The 17,195-nt window shown below is 43.8% G+C and overlaps 1 protein-coding gene across 2 annotated transcripts in view; it reads left to right on the plus strand.

The window, feature by feature from the left end:
• LOC114877554 (protein pangolin, isoforms A/H/I/S) overlaps window positions 1-17,195 on the plus strand; it is a 166,751-nt gene that overhangs the window by 141,037 nt on the left and 8,519 nt on the right. The window contains exons 5-11 of one of the 2 annotated variants that reach the window (XM_029190277.2): window positions 5,356-5,446; window positions 6,639-6,770; window positions 7,103-7,240; window positions 10,682-10,764; window positions 10,862-10,992; window positions 12,066-12,231; window positions 16,167-16,236. In XM_029190277.2, the coding sequence (XP_029046110.1) occupies window positions 5,356-5,446; window positions 6,639-6,770; window positions 7,103-7,240; window positions 10,682-10,764; window positions 10,862-10,992; window positions 12,066-12,231; window positions 16,167-16,236 (811 nt within the window). The remainder of the gene's footprint in view (window positions 1-5,355; window positions 5,447-6,638; window positions 6,771-7,102; window positions 7,241-10,681; window positions 10,765-10,861; window positions 10,993-12,065; window positions 12,232-16,166; window positions 16,237-17,195) is intronic. The other variant, XM_029190258.2, reaches the window with a different exon arrangement.

Consider the following 17,195-nt stretch of genomic DNA (forward strand, 5'->3'; position numbering starts at 1 on the left):
TAAATGAACAATCATCGTATTTATAAATTTCGTTAAATAAAAAATAACAGAAAGTTCCCTTAACCACTTCCGGAGATCTCAGGGTCCACAATATGAATGTCTAGCTCTCGAGGCAAATTGAGAAAAAAAAACAGAGTCACCTTTCGTTGTTGATAGTCGTGCAAACATTGATATTCCTACGGGGTCCTAATTGAAGAAATATATCTTATCGAGTCGAGGGTCCGCCGATGCTGAGGCTCGAAACGGGGTTGTAGAGAACGAGGCGTCCCCAGAGAGGTGGAAAGATGGTGAAGAAAGAGGAAACGAGGGAAAGAGAAAGAGATAGAGTGAGAAAGAGGGATCGAACGGAAGTGGTAGTAGTGGTGGGATAAGAGAGAGAGAAGTGAGGCTCGCGAACTGGCGTCAAGTAGGAGAATAAGAGGAGGACTCACCATTAGGCTAATCAGCCAGGCATGCGGCCTCCCTCTGGCGCCGGGTCAAGGGGGTTTCAACCCGCCTGTCTATTTCTACAGCTTCTCTCCTTCCAACCCTTGTTGCACCCGCCTCCGAGACCGCCTCCCCCTCCCTTTCGAACCCCTCGCTATCAACTAAAGGGTCCACTCTAATACAACCACAATACTATCAATTTACAAGAAAATAGATTTTTAGGAAAAATAATCTTCTTACACCAAATTGTAACTATTTCGAATGGTAATTAAGAAGTGGATGCCTTGTTTTTTATATATTAAATCAAATTGTAATATTACATTGTTAAAGAAGCGTTAGAGGAATTTATATATTGAATTTTTTGTTATCTGGAAACAGTATCGGAAGTCTGATCCGACGCTTTTTAATCGTATTTAAAAATTCCTGGAATCAAAGGAACGGTGAAACGAGAGAAAGAACATCCCCCGTTTCCAGCGCATAACGACACCGACAGAAGCTCCACCCCCCTTCTCGGCGACGATAACGCTAATTACGCTCCATTACTCCACAATACGTTTCCCGTGGTTGTCGTCAGAGGAAATAAAATCCCTGAAAGAAAACGATTCTAATTCATCCCTCGTTTCCTCGTCTGCCTCTCGAGATATCCTCTCAGCCGTTTCGAATCTTTTCTAATAATTTACAATAAATGATTTTATGATTTTTTTTTGGTCCAGTTAGATTGGTCACTGTGTTGATACAGAGGGTAGCGGGCTGAAGTCTCCGGACGTGTTTGCGCGCGCGCTATCTTTCTATCCTCTCCTTCTGCCTCGGGCCACCCTCTCTCATCCCCCTGTAGTTCCTGGAATATGTAGATGGGGTTGATAGCGTTTATGCACGACTACGAGTTCGTACGGCGGCTCGGGTTCTTTGTCTTGCAAACGAGCGAGCATTTTGTCCCTCTCCCCGTACCTCTACCTTCCTTCAACCATACCCCTCTGGCTCGAGTTCACCCTCTTTCCTTCCCTCTTGCTCTCAGAACGAGAGGCGATCTCTGTCTCTCTTTCAATGTTCTCAACGCTGTTCAGTCACCACCCACTCACTTCGTTCTCTCGTGCTACGTAGCACCACCACCTCTCTCGTTCAATCCCTCCACACCCCCCCTGTCGGCCTCTTCATCCTTCTTTCCATCCTACTTCTTCTTCTTCTTCTCTTTCTATTTTCCACCTGTACCACTCTCGATCTCTCGGTCCTATTTTGCACTCTGTCGTTCGTTCGAGAGAGTTTCCAGTGTTCGAAAGCCCCGTAGAGTCCACGAAGCCAACCCCTCCCGCGTCGCTCTCTCGCTTTCACGAATATATTTCTAATTAGCTCCACTTTTCGATCTCCGCCGCGTGTTTATTTCAGGATTCCATGGAAGTGTAGGCGGAAGGGAAGGATAGGGTGATGGAGAGAGAAGGAAGACGGAGGGTTGGGGGTTGGGATAGGATATGGAGGGTTGAACAGAGAGAAGAAACGACTATCCCGGCGTTTCGCCGGAGCTCCACCATTGATCCGCTTAATTTTTCTCTCCTCTCGCCACCCCTGCCGTCGGCAATCTTTCTCTTCTTTTTCCCTTCTGCGATTATGAGGCGTTCCTTCGTTTCCCTGATCTTCCTGCCCCCCTTTTTTTCTAGCATTTTTCTGGCACTCTTGTCTCTCGGTCCAACTCGTTTCTCGTTCTCTTTTTACTTTTAGTCGTTGAGTTTAATTTACTTGATTGACTTTTCAATAGGAGAATAGTGTTTTTTTTTTATTTTTTATTTCTTGTAAACCCCACGAAGAAAGTCTTGCGATAATAATCTAATAAGTAGTCCACGAATGAGACAATTAACGAGTTCCTCTTACACCAATATCAAGGATATATACTTCGTCAGCTTCTCCCCCATCGTGATACAACCTCCCGGAAGAATAACCTTCGCAGGAGACCTGCGTTCAACCTGAGCACTCGAGGGGCACTCGAGGTCCGCTTACAAGGAGGATACGTTCAAGTGGTATTTTAACACTCGAACGAGAGGAAAAGTGTATTTACGTCGGCGCGAGGCCGCGATACGCGAGAAAAGCTCGACAAAGATGTCAAAGTGACCGCTTGAACCGGCGAGAAAAACTGGAGAACCTACTCGTGAAGGATTATGTACTCGAAGAATTGTCAGCTACCGGCGAAAGAAGGCCAAGTGGTTCCTGCACGACAGGGAGGATGCACAGGGCTGGCTATGATATACACCCTTCCATTTCTTTCCTTGTTTGATGTTCTATTATGCGCATTAGTCGATCGACTGCGTTCGTTTGCTTTAAGGGGGTGAAAAGAGAATCGAAATGTACATTAAATTTAGATAATAACATCTTCAGCATTGATAACAATTTCTAATTAAAACTTCGAGTGGAAGATCCGACGATTCTAACGGCGTTACATTCCATAATATTCACATCGTTAAAACTTTATGATCCCCACGATCTACTAAATAATCCTCTATCTCCATACGTCGTCCCTTTGTCGATTCCATCCCCTGGAACCCTGTTTCCTTCCCCACGAAGACTCGTTTCCGGCCGCAACCACGAGCGAGTAAATGTTAACGATAGTCTCTAATAGAGCGAAATAGAGGAGAATAGGGGGTTGAAGGTAGTCTTTCTCTGTCTATGTCTGTGATAAAAAAAAAAAAGTCGAAAACCATCGAAGTCGTCGACCGGCGGGAAGGAAAGGAAGACAGAAGCATGGAAACCGGCGGGACACGGGACGAAGGGTGGAAAGACAGAGAATATCGCGGTATACGGAACACCGGGAGCTCGAGTTGTTCGAGAATAAAAGAGTAATTTTCCGGGTGGTGAGACCCCGATAATGGGGTTGCAGACTGCCGAGTCGACTGGAAAGTGATTAAGCACACATGACGGAGCCCGTGGACTCGTCAGGATATTACGAGCCACCCCTTTCAACCCACCTCTGCCGTCCTTTCTCTCCTCCCTCCACCATTTCCACCCTCTCCTTCCCTTATATCATCCACCTTCTTCTGCTCACCTACACCCACCGCGGTTCCTACCTCTAATTCCTTCGTCCCTTACCTTATTCGTACACGATATTGGACAGATAACGATCCTTTCCTGCGTTTCTACGACTTCCAACCGCACAACCCCCTCCCTCCGTTCAACCCTAAACCCTTCTCCTGGATGTCTCTGGTACGACGAGGTAACTGCTCTCCGATATCGACTCGCTTCTATTCCGGGTTACGATTCTTCCGGCTCGAAGTCTACTCCGGACTTGCAACCCTTTGCACGGAATGTAAATGAATCATCTTTCGATGGTAACTGGAAGAGGGGGATGAGAAAACTAAAGAATTTTTGTGATATTAAATACAGAGGTTGCGAATGATTCTAGAAATACAAACTACCCCAATTAGCATTAGCTACCATCACTGTTAAACTATTCCAGGAAGATCCAAGTTATACTGCGCTCGGTTCACGTGTTACCTCGCTAAAACCAAACGCAAACGACCCACGAATCTCCCTCAAGACGGTAAACTACCGGCAAACAATCCCGCAAACCCTATTCTCTCTCCACTGGCCATAATTTCAGCACGCTGAAACGAGCTTTCGTCTGAAAACCACCACCACTACCACCGCACCACGGCGCATCTTCGGTAACACGAAGGAGAGGCGAGGAGGCAGTGTCTCGATTACAAACGTTGGTCCGGTCCCTGGTAATCGAGAAGCTGCAGGACCCAGGCGATCTCTTTACGGTCCACTGGTAGACGATCGTTATCCAAGGGGGTAGCGAAGAGTGGCTTTATCATGGAAAACCACGCGTTGACCGATTTCGTGCACAGCCCAAGGGGGTCGGTCTCTCTCACGAAAAAGAGGGGGTGGTGGAAGCAGTAGGTACCTCCGGGACATATTCAAGCCGCGATACGCAAAAAGGAGCGACCGGATAGGAAGGGGGTGGAAAATGAAAAGAGAGTCCATACGCCGTAACGAAACGATAGAAAGAGGAAGTTGTCGGGTGCGAGGGGGCGAAGGGGTAGAGAAGTATTGGCCTCGTCAAGCGGTTTCAGGCTTGCCGATATTCCGGGCGCTTCTCGTCGACCCTTATGAAGCCAATTACACTTTGCCTCGCCAAAGGCACCCCACTTATAACCGGCAGTCGACGTTTCTGGGGCTCTTCGGGTCGCGACCGGTTCTGCAGCACGTACCGGTTATATTAGATACCGCTACTGTAAAAGCTGCTGCTGCTCCCACTGCTGGTGCACCCCCTTTTTCGTACATCGGCCCTCGATACGTCTGCGAACCGTGTAACCACGATACAGGGTTGACATCGTTGACGAAGGGGTTTTTAAATAATTATCGACGGGATAAGAGCGACGGTGGATCAGGCTTTCTTTTCTTTTTTTTTTTCATTTTTTGAACTTGCTTTTCGGGTGTTTTTGATAAAACTGATCATTCATTGTTGACAATTGTATTGTAAATTGACGGAGAACCTTGACAAGATATAGTAAATATTTTCTCAAAGGATTGATCGTCGTTGGATGATCGCTATCAATGCCCATTCGTCCGGTCACCCAATCCGTGTTTGTAGTGCAAACCTCCATGATATTAAATACATAGCCACCCTATCCTTCAATCGATTCGCTCTTCTTTGATCTCGCCCGTAATAATGTTTATTCTGCATCTGCTAATACGTGGCCAACAGGCACGACGTGTCAACCCCTTTGAAAAATGTCACAAGCAAATTGCAGTTGTTTCCTTTTTTTTTTAACAGAGTGTCATGAAGGATTTTCGCGTGGGCAAGTTGGAAATAATTATAATTAAAATGATGGATTTAATGATCGTTCTTTGTGAAGTCTTTGAAAGAAGACGAGGAAATAAAAATTATTTCAATAACCTGTTCAAAAGAATACGAAAACAGCATCTTCATTTTTGTTACAGGTCTGACGAGAGCACCGATGTATCCCTTCTCCACGGGTCAATATCCGTACCCCATGCTTAGCCCGGAAATGACGCAAGTCGCTGCTTCCTGGTAAGTCGGTACACTCGTTCAGCGATGGAAAACGTCGTCGACGAAAAGCTAGATAGATGAATCTCATCTTTGTCCTTCAAGCTACTTCCAAACGAATCAATTTCAACGAATTGTTTTTCAAGAGTACCTATCTTCGGTACAGAACGACTCAAGATCCTTTTAATTTCTAGTAGTTGGTAGAATTTTGATTTATTTATCGGATTATCGAGGATTTTCCCGCGACTTTCCGCGGTCCGTATTTCGTGAATTAATCGTAACGAAGATTCGTTCTGGACGGCACGCTAAGTGGGGCTGATTTTCACGTGAAGCGTTCGATTTTTTTCGCTATTTAAACGATCGTTAATTCCAGCTTTTCCATATCAACGTCGAGGGCCGGTTAAACGCGATTTTTATATTCATCGTACAAGACCGTCCCTTTTCAATTCGATCTTTGCCCGTTTCCAACGAATAGCAGCAGTTCGAGTACGCTCCATTGAAATTGATTCGACGCCGAAAGATCGACGTGAAATAACGTGGAATAACAGCGAACCGAATCGTATTCGGCCCTCGTTTTTCCGGTCAAATCACGGCGTCCAACTCCGTTTGCCCGATTTGGTCATCCTCTCGGTTCCGGTCTATTAGATCGACTACGTCCACCGGTATCGTCGCCATCGTCGAACGCTATAACGCACACCGACCGCATCCAGCCAACCCTCCCTCTTGCGACTCCCTCAGCCTCTCCCTCCTTGTTATTTGCTTTCTGCCCGAACCACCCTAAATTGAGATTTTCCACGGATGATTAAGCCCGTTCTTCTCAATTAGGAGGGCGAAACCACCCGCGTCTCGCCGATCGTCACCGCGAGGAAACGACACGCGCGGACCTCGAAGAAGTCCTTCCTTTTGAGGTTCTTCGAGGAGTACCGTAAACTTTTGTTAGGTCGAGGTGTAATTTTTAAAAGGATCCTTTTTTTATAACAATTTTTTGTTGCGAATCGAATTTGGAAGACGAAGCTTGATATTTTCTATCATTTTTACTGCAGTTTATTATAATTTATTTGCGTTTGAAATGTTTTTTATGATTTTATATTTTCTTTTTTTCAATTTTATTTTAAGATTTCAAAAAGTTGAGATTATTCTATCTTTTTTAATTTTTAAATTGTAGGCGTGAATTGTTTGTGATAATTATTCTATGTATGAAATTGATTATTTTCAGGCTAAACTCTTTGACAAGCAATGGTTTCGTTTCCAGGCATACACCAAGCATGTACCCCATTTCACCGGCAAGCACTGGTTTTCGAAGTCCGTATCCCACGAGTTTGCCCATCACAAGTTCTAGTTTACCAAGGTTAGTAGGTGATCGAGATCAGATTTGTCAAGTTTACCGTCACCGGATCAGACTAATTCTAGTTACATGTTTGTACTCTAATTGCATCCCATTAGTGTTATACATGAAATTGCATTACCGAGCGTTTCAACGTTACCGTGTTGGATTACAATACTTTATGCTGACAGAATTATTTCATAAATTTTTTATTATTTCACAAATTGAATACAGAAGTATCATAGATAATTGCATGCTGTTTCTCCATCGAAGTTGGAACGTTGAATCGGCAAGCTCTTTCACCTGCCTCTTTGAAACGTGCAATCACCCAGGCTATCGGGATTCTTTTTTTCCAGTGATCTGTACCGGTTTTCGCCGACTGGTCTGATGCCTCCGCATCCTGGACTGAGTCCGCACGCACACGCGTTGGCGTCCCACGCGTTGGTCTCCTCGGCGCCGAAAACGGATCATTCCACCTTGGATCACAATCACAGGTTCGTTCTCACCGACATTACGGCGACACCTGGACCATTTTCAGGGAATCCAGCCGTGTTACATGCCTCGTTCAATAAGTCCTCTGTCTCTTTTTTTTCTCCACCCCCATTTCACGAGCTACCCTAACGCTCCGTCAGAGTCGACGACGACGACGAAACCATTACCTTCGTGTGATCGAAGAGATGTCCTGCCACGAGGAATCACGGTGTACGCGAGTTTTAATCGATTCGCACCTCGACGAGTTAGCTTGGCAAACTTCCGATGAATTTGTTAACGAGAAACGAACGAAGAGACATAAGCATCAGTGATCAGAGATAACGTGGAACGTGTCAAAGCCAGCACACGGCTTCCATATAATGCAAGCCTAATTTTCGCTCTGTCGGAATGAATCGCTGATAGACAGGCTTTGATCATGGTCACGAGCGTGCTGGTAAATATTGCAGCCAGTAGTGGCATTATCGTGGAACGGAACGGGCCAGTCGATAATTTACTGGATGCACGGACACGCGATGAATGAACGCGTTATGGGAAATGAAAGCAAGGGTGATGATTCCGAAGGTATACTTCTCCCTCGTTGCGACCAGTGGGGAAAATGTTTGACTATCGGTCGTTACCATCGACGAAACACACATTCAACAGGCTATTCTTCGTTTTCCTTTCTGGATACAGAGGAAAACGAAGTCTGTCCTTCCATCGATAAAGGAAAAATTTCGTCCGTTGATAAAGAAGCGTCTCGCAGTATCCGGGGGTTTGACGAATAGTTTCAACGACGACCATAGGGGGTAGCACGTCCCAGGGTGTTCAACCCCTCGTGATGTCGTTCGTTCCCCCTTCGCCGACTAGGCACGTATAACACTTATTGAATGACTCTCTTCGCACAGCGTCTGCGCCTGCCGTCGCCACCTCCACCTCCACCAACGCCGCCGCCGCCGCCGGTTATGTATTGATCATTACCCTCTTAAACAGATTTCTAATTTGCATTAGTACCCGGCCGATCGCCTGTACCGAGCATCGTATACAAAGCCGCATGGTCGCGCTTCCTATATTCGAGGCACGCGTAGCCATGAACGCTGCCGATCAGCTGGCTGAACGTGGCTCGTTCCCGAAGAGGGGAGTATCGCGTGCCGGCACGGCGAAGCGTCAGGACGCCGACGACAGACTTTTACAAGCGGCCTAGACAACGACAACTGCCGTACTCTTCAGTTGACGCGAGACGACTGCTATTTCATTTTGACCTTCGGCTCGACGACCCACGTGCTTCGAGGAGTCCGCGAACATCAGGAAGAGGTTTCCTGTTCATCGTTTGATCCATCGACGATCTGCAAGTACACGTGCACATACACACACACACGGATCGTTTGCGGAGATCGACGAGGAAGAGACGCGTTCGTTATCGATCTTGACTCACATGTTGAGATTAAAGGAGACGACGAGTAGGAAACGAGAAGAGGAAGTTAATCGACTATGTCGGATTACTCTGTTCCCTTCGATTCTCCTTAGAAAAGGGAGCAGCTGATCAGAAGTCCTAGTCCAGGTGGTCACCGGAAGAGTGCTGGTGCTGGCGAGACATTAGCCAGCCGATGGTAGCGCCACGCAGCCCGCCAAAAAAAGGCATCACGCAGCGAAAGCGGAGAGAATGCAATCTTCACCCCCCACGCGCGAATTATACATCGGCGGATGGTAGGGTGTCGTTGCTGCGGAGCCATGAATCGCGATGATGGCCCCACGGTGCAGCCCTCCTCCCCGCCGCCCCTTCCGCACTTGCGGATAATCAATCGTCGTAACACCGCTCGGTGATTCCACCGACGCCAGGAACGACGCGTTTACGCTGGATGTGGGATACAGGGTGGCAAGTGGACGAAAGACACCCACCGGGTTCCGTTCCGTAGGCCCATGGTGCGATACGCGTGGTCGCGAACGAAACAACTAGACATCCATCGAACGGTCCGGACATAAAATACGTATACGTATATATCGTGCCCGGTGTAAAGCATTACGAGGGGCAACGAAGCGAACGAGAAGTGGAGAAGAGGAGGATACTTGCCGACGTGAAAGGGAGAGAGAGAGGAAAAGGAGGATACTGGACGTAAAACGCGCTAGGATGCCGCCCCTGGAGACATTTTACCGTGCTATTCGTCCGCTCGACGCTCGTGAATGTTGAATGCCGTCCACGACGATATGGAGCCATTAAGATCGACGATGATACGCGACGTGCCAGGCGGGCGGGACGCGACGTGAACAGTGAGTGTTTTGGCCGCTTCCGGGATGACGCGATCGCCGCTGTCTCCAGACAGCAGACGATAGTGGCGTAAATGTTGTGCGCGTACGTGTGCTGTTTACAACGAGGACTGTTTCTAGAGGACTGTTCATCGGCGTACAGTATGTTAGGAAACGGGGACGCGAGCGTCGAATGCAAGACGAAACGAAGATACGAGATTACCGACCCTACCGACAGTTACGTTCGCGATTTCCTGATACGCAAGATGACACCGTGCTCGAACGACGACGAGGATGGGATTAACGAAAAATCGAACGGCATCGCGGGGGTGCAACGTTACTTGAATAACCACCGCGAGGATCACTGTTTCGTGAACGTTCACGTGTACGGGAATACGAGCACGAGAGGGCTCGAATAGAGAGGAAGGAACAGACACACAGAGTTGGTTGCGTGGTGTAGCTTTCGATGGATCAGTTCAGAGCGTTCCGGTGGGTATAAACGGACCCACGAGTCGCAGCGCAGACCGCACCGGCGATGGAGCCCGAATGTCTGGAGCCACTGAACCTGGTGATAAAGAAGGACGACAACACTGAGAACGGGCCAACGGTGATCGAGGAGAACAGCGAAGCATCGTCGATCAACAGAATCGACGAGGAGAACAGCGATTCGAAGATCGTCGACAACATGACGATACTCCAGGACGCGATGAAAGCCGAAGAGGCCGGCTTACCAACCGCCGATCACAAGATCCTCACCGCACTCTACATGAGTAGCCTGATGCAGATGTCGAACATGAACATGCCTAGAAGCGTGACGCCGCCTCCGTACGGTGCTCAGCACAATTTCATGCAGCTGCTTGCCATGGTGGAGGCGCGACACCGCATGTGGCAACAAATGAACTGGCCCTTGCCACAGAATTTCCATAGGAACCCGTTGACCTTGCCCCAGCCTTACTTCGACGGGCCGACCTCGAATCTGACCGAGCAACTCTGCAATTCCCAAAATTCTGCGTCTGCTTATCCCCTGTCCTGCACGAAACCCGAACAACCCATGAACCATGACGCAGACTTACCCTTGAAGCAGTCCTACTTCAAACGGTAACAGACCGACTTGGCCTGAATCGATTTTTCCCGCGAAATATATATATATATATATATATTTGAAATTCGATCGATCGATCGAGCTTTTGTACTAATGGTTTCTATGTTTCTATTGTCCGCAGGTCATCGGTAGAACAGAAGAACTCGACGTCGTTACCCACGGACAACTCGAAAGCACAGGACACGGGTCAGCAGAATAATCAAGGTAAGGATCGTTTAACGGATCTGGGCTTCGGTGATCAGTTTACCGTTGATTTTCACTGTAGAGGCCACCTCTCATACCCGTCGATGATGTTTGACAGATAAAAAGAAACCCCATATAAAAAAGCCTTTGAACGCATTTATGCTGTACATGAAGGAGATGAGGGCGAAAGTCGTGGCGGAGTGTACCTTAAAAGAGAGCGCTGCCATCAACCAAATATTGGGAAGACGAGTGAGTAGCTGGCGAATAAGTACATTTTTTTAAATTCAATACTACTTTTTTTTAACGTTTAAGAAGCTGTTACATCAGGGTCTGCTAAGGAAACACAGTAAGATGACAGATATTTCTTTTGATTTCAAATGCTATTAATGGTACCAAAAATTGTTTCAGGAATAAATTGTTTCACTCGAGGAAGCAGACATTTGAATTTTATAGTCCAAGAATTTCGAAACAAGCAGAGCCCTGATGTAAAAGTAACAGACACGTGCCAAAGTCAAGATTTTCTTCTGTTTTCTTTGGTTGTTCTTTCAAACACGTTGCTGTCACTTGAACGTATCTCGTACAAAGTAAGGTACGAGTTCAATTTCGAACTGTATACCAGAAGAATCAAAGAAAATCGAACCTCGTCGATCACGTCGTTTGATTCAGTGAAACGGTAAATGAAGAAAACGAGCTCCGCTCTCGTTGCTTCGGAAGCAAAATGTTGACTTGGCGACCATGAGGGAAGATTATCATCCCCAGAGACCCCGTTTGAACAGGGTGTCTCCAAGGATGATCTTGAAAAATAATAATTGCATGCGTTTTTTTTTTAACTTCTTTCGTTGATCCGCGATATTGATCAAGTCGAAGCACTAACCGTATACCTGCTAGTATATATATATATATAAATATATATCTGAATATCGAATAGAGAAGATAGATAAATAGATAGATAGATAGATAGTTAGATAGATAGAAAGAGAGAGAGCATCGTAGGTGGGATCTAAGGAAAAAAATCTCGTTACGAGAGGATTTTTTTGGGGTCGGGTCGAACCGAAAAAAAAAAGGGTTGGGTGACGAGAAGGACACCTCTCTCTTGTGGTGTATCCGCTCTAAACGAGTCGCAAAGACGAGCAGATTAATAAAAAAAAGCACACGTATTACCGTTAATACGATAATGAATTTAAGAAAAAAAAAATATATGAATAAAGATCGGATTAAAAAAAAAAAAAAAACACGTGAGAAAAAAAGGGACACACGGTGCACGGATAAATACTGTGAGACTGTGAATCTGTGAATCTGAATTTTGGGGGTATGACACGCAGTGGCACTCGCTAAGCCGGGAGGAGCAGGCGCGGTATTATGAGGCGGCCAGGCAGGAGCGCCATCTCCATCAGCAACGATACCCCGGCTGGAGTGCCAGGGATAACTACGGATACGGCAGCAAGAAGAAGAAGAGGAAGAAAGAACGGTCCGCAGATCCCACCGGAGGTACCACTTTCCAGTGCTAGAACAGCAGGCCCTTAATAATTCATAATAATAATAATAATAATTCATATAGATTACCTACTGGTTGATATTGAAACGATCAAAGTCTCTTGTGCGTTTCATATTCTGTTTTTTATTTGATGATGAGAACCTGTTTGTTTCATTTTATTTATTTATTTTTTTTAAATTTGGTTTCTGTTCAATTGTCACTTGTGTATTTGTTCTCTTATCTTTTTTTTTTTTGAAAATTTTTTTTTTAATTTTATTTTAATTATCTGGCATTTTCACTCTTCAACTCGTGCGGACTTGTGTTTTATATTTTTTAATAATGATCGATCAGCTCTTCGAACGTGTTACGTACGCGTGCTACGACTCGTGCACGCGTACGTTACGCTGTTTCCGTTGATTTTGGTATTATATTTTTTTTTTTTTTTTTTTTGCGTCGACTCGATTTTATATTGGATTGTCTGTTGGGGGCGAATCTTTTGCGGACCAGGCACCGTCGACCCTGGATTGAGAACGAAGGGGGATAAAAAACGAACTTCTCGCGGCATGCGAACATGTACGCAGATTCTTTTTTTTTTTTCTATATCTGGCCAAACTCCCTAAAGCGGTATCCGTTCACGGAGAGACGTACGATTCGAATGACGTAAGAGGGACAAAAAAATATGTTCACGAACGTAATTAACGAGAGCATGTCATGTATCGAAGAATTCGAAGCAGAGTGAAAAGACGTATGATTGAGAGGCTTGCGGTACGGGATGTCTGGTAGAGACAAGACCTCGTTTCCGGTCGTTTCCCTTCCTCCAGCGTTTCGAACGGGACTGTTGTATCTTCTTCAACCCCGTGTCCACGAAATGATTCAAAGTTGCTACGTTTTCGTAATGGATACTGTGTCCCGTTGAAATGTCATCGGTTGGAAAGTACGAATACACTGAAAAAAAAGGGGGTAGCATTAAGGGTTGTAATTAGCGAGGAGGATACTTTCGTTGAATTATTTACTTTTAAGGGAAACAACTGTAATTTTAATGCATTAACCTTTTGAGCAGCACGCAGTTATTACATTGGTTCAGTAGTCGAAAAGTGCAAGTGCATCCTCACCCAGACCTAATGTACTAATATCACACTTGTTGCACATACAGGATATTATAAATTGCAATACGTGTAAATGTATGATTACAGTATATTTTTTCAGTGTATAGACACCAGTCAAGAATCCTCGTTTCGCTGGAACACGTGGTCCACGATTAATCATGTGCGACGACCCTCTATCAGACACCCTGTATCGTCCGAAAATAATTAAAACTCGACGATAACGACGTATAATAGCGGTACAAGCGAGGGGGAGGGGAGAATCTAGGCTGTTCTTCTAGCACTTTAAACGGAAAGTAGGGACCCCAGTGTTTAATTGCCAACGATATGATTAAGAAAGGCAACGAGATGCGCGTGGAACGGTATCGAAAGCGCATAAGAAACGTGAAAGACGAGATTTTTTTTAATTTAACCGTAACTAAAGATCAAAGTATCGTAGATAAATAATAATCTTTAACCAGTAAACGTTAATCTTTTACCAGACCTTAACAGCAGTATATAAAAGAGAATTAAATTGAAAAAAGAAAAAACAAAACGAAAGATGCAATTTTAGGGTGGCGGCAGTAGCATTAGTGAATCTCTTTTTTTTTTTTTTATCTTTCTTGATTAAAAATATTGTTTAGCCAACGGTTCATGCACAATTACAAATAGTGTTTGGTTCTCTCTCGGTAGTGGCACGCGCTAGGGCGAGAGGAACAGGCCAAGTATTATGAGTTGGCGCGACGGGAGAGACAGTTGCACATGCAGCTGTACCCTGACTGGTCTTCCCGCGCAAATACCAACCGAACTAAGAAGAGGAAGCGCAAACAAGACACAAACAGTGATCCTGGAGGTACCCACATGCCTCACTCCACACATTCTTTACAAGCTCCCCCCGCCCCACGTACAGCAACACCAACAACAACGACAACAACAGCTACAGAAATTTATTAAAAGTCCACCTATTTCACCCCCTATCAACAGCCCCCCACCCCCTCATTATTACATATACTATATTATATAATTATTATATACATTCTTTATTGCTACACTACATTATGTTGCATGTTTTCCCCCCGTCTTGGGGTTTTGGGTCGATATATTATTATTATTATTATTATTATATATATATTCTACATATATATATGATTATTATTATTATTATTATTATTACTGTTATATACATGCACACGCATATTAGACGTTCATATATACATATATATATGTGATTTATATTGGTATTTCAAGTAGTTTTTGTTTTTCTTTTCTTCGATTTGAAAACAACAATAACAATAACAACATTGAAAATAATATATATTATAATGATAGAAGACAAGTTAGAAGAGAGAAAAGTAGTAGTAAAGAATAAGAATGATTAAGTACCGGTAATTAAAATAAAAAAAAAAAAAAAAAAAAAAAGAAAGAACATTCACTCGCGTGAACGGGCGTGCACGTACGCGTGCGCACGTGCGTGCCTCCATGTTTGAAAAAAATATATATATTTCCATTAATATATATATTGTGTGATAAAGAAAATATATATATATAACGGGAAACAAAATGGGACACGAGCGCATTCAGTACACACGTACACGCACATGACACAGCATTATTAATTATTAATTACGTATACAACTTTGGGGACGCTGGCCATCTTGCATTTTTACAGGGACCTATACTCCGCAATCAGACAATCCTAAGCGTTTTTAATTTTTCACTCAGTCTCTCTTTCTCTGTGTTCACCTATTTTCTTCTATTTCTTTTCTTTCTCCACCTCTCTTCTCTCTCTCTCTGTGCTCTTACTGTTCTTATTTCTCTTTTTTTATCGTTCTTATTTTCATTGCTGTTGCTGTTCTCTATCTTTTCTTTTTAACTATGATACGCTGGTTTAAATTCATATCTCCTTCTTCTTTTTTTCTATATTCTTTTGCTCACCACCATCACCATCACCTTTGATCGTTTCAACGTTGCCTGTCGACCTTGTCGATTTTTTCTCCTTTTTGTTTTCTTCTTCTAATTATAGTAATTTATTTATCAATTGGCCTTTTTTTTTTTTATTTCGTTTGGTTCTCTATGGTCACCTCTAATCAATCACTCAATTATTCTCGACCCTTACACGCGAGTTTGTTTCGTTCACGATGCCTGAGCGCTCGGGTTTCCTTTTTTAAAAAAATTTTTTTTTATATTCATCTTTAATATTTATTATCTAGAGCTTGCGTTTAATACAGTTCACGACATTAATTGAGTAGATATGATCTTTGATCGTATTTTTTACGCCGTTTAACGTTTACGCTGCATGCCATTTTTTACTCAGCTTGACAAAATATCTCTTTCTTTTTTTTTATCAATCCGCGGGATTCTTCCTTGAAGACTGCTGTTTCAGTACAATTTTAAATAATAAACTTTCTTTATAAAATAATATGATTACGTTTGAAAAAATGTAAGTCTTCTGGGAAGATCCTGTTTCGCTGATATATATACATATATTGTCAAATTTCTAAACTGTTCGAGCTTGAAATCTTCACATTAAACAAAGTAATAGAATCTAATTAAAATAATGAACGATTATAAAAAAAAAAATCAAGCTCGATCAGTTACGATCGTTTTGTTACACGCATGACTAGTTGACAAAATTTGATATTCTTCAGCATTGTTCCAACAAATAAATGTCACGCGAGCCTTGCAATTTTATTCAAAAATTAACGTCTCGGACGTGATTGTCAATTAGCGTCATTCGTCTGGCAAAATGATAGAAATTCGATGATACATGTGCGCGAATGAAAAAGAAGGATATACATCTCCCCTGTTCACAGACGGAGAAGAAACATTTCTGCGATACTAATCGATGCACCTTTCAAATTTTCTAGGTAACAACATGAAGAAATGTCGCGCCAGGTACGGATTAGACCAGCAAAGCCAATGGTGCAAGCCATGCAGGTACGTGTGCATCGTGTAGAGGGTTTTTTGATCGGTTGCTTCTTCAAAAATGGAGAATTACTATACCGTTTCTTGTCGGCAAAGCTGCGCACGCTGTTCCGGGTCGCGTGTATATACTTATTCGATCTTGAGAAGTGTTGAGAAAGACTAGAAGTTTTCACGTCACAGTTCATGTAGTTCCACTAGAACAATTTACTTTTTACATGTGATGAATGATGGTGAACGATGATACGAGCACGGGTTGCTTTTCAAACGCGCTGTTTTCTTTGTAACCATATTCTAAACAATTCTGAATGCAAAAGGTTCATCAAAGCTGCTCTATCTACGTGTCATTTCTGGGTACTTTAATCAAAGGATACTGACAACTGTTAACACTTTGATAATCGCAGATTTAATATAATCGACACTTAGAGTGTTGATATAGAAGCAAGTTGTTGCGTGTCAATATATTTTGATACGCAACAATTTTATTAAAAAATTAGTTGCAACCCGGGCACGAATAATAGTACTCTCGATTATCACCACTTCTTATTGTAATCGTCTTCTGCTCCGTTCCGTCATCCACATGTTATCGTGGAACTTGAAAATAGCCGACGCGTGATTGAAAGAATATAATTAAAATAATCGTGATCGAATTCAATCATCTAAAATAAGTGAAACGCGTAAAGAAAACGCGCGACAGTCAGAAAATGTGTCTTCCAAAAAGCAAAATATACGAAGGGAAAAAGAACAGAACAAAGTACACAAGTGATAGTATCTTACTCGCACGCTGCTGGATCGATCCAACCGTGTGGCATCGTCCACTGTATTTTTGCTTGTAAATAACTCTACTAGATACCACACTTTGTAGTTTATTGCGGCATCACGAGCCACCCGTTTTAGCGCCACTCTAACTTCCGTTTCTCACTGTGCGCCCAAAACGCCCCAACTCCCGGCTGGGTTTGTGAATCTCATGGACC

Source organism: Osmia bicornis, chromosome 3, assembly GCF_907164935.1.
Source record: "Osmia bicornis bicornis chromosome 3, iOsmBic2.1, whole genome shotgun sequence".
NCBI classification, from domain to species: domain Eukaryota; kingdom Metazoa; phylum Arthropoda; class Insecta; order Hymenoptera; family Megachilidae; genus Osmia; species Osmia bicornis.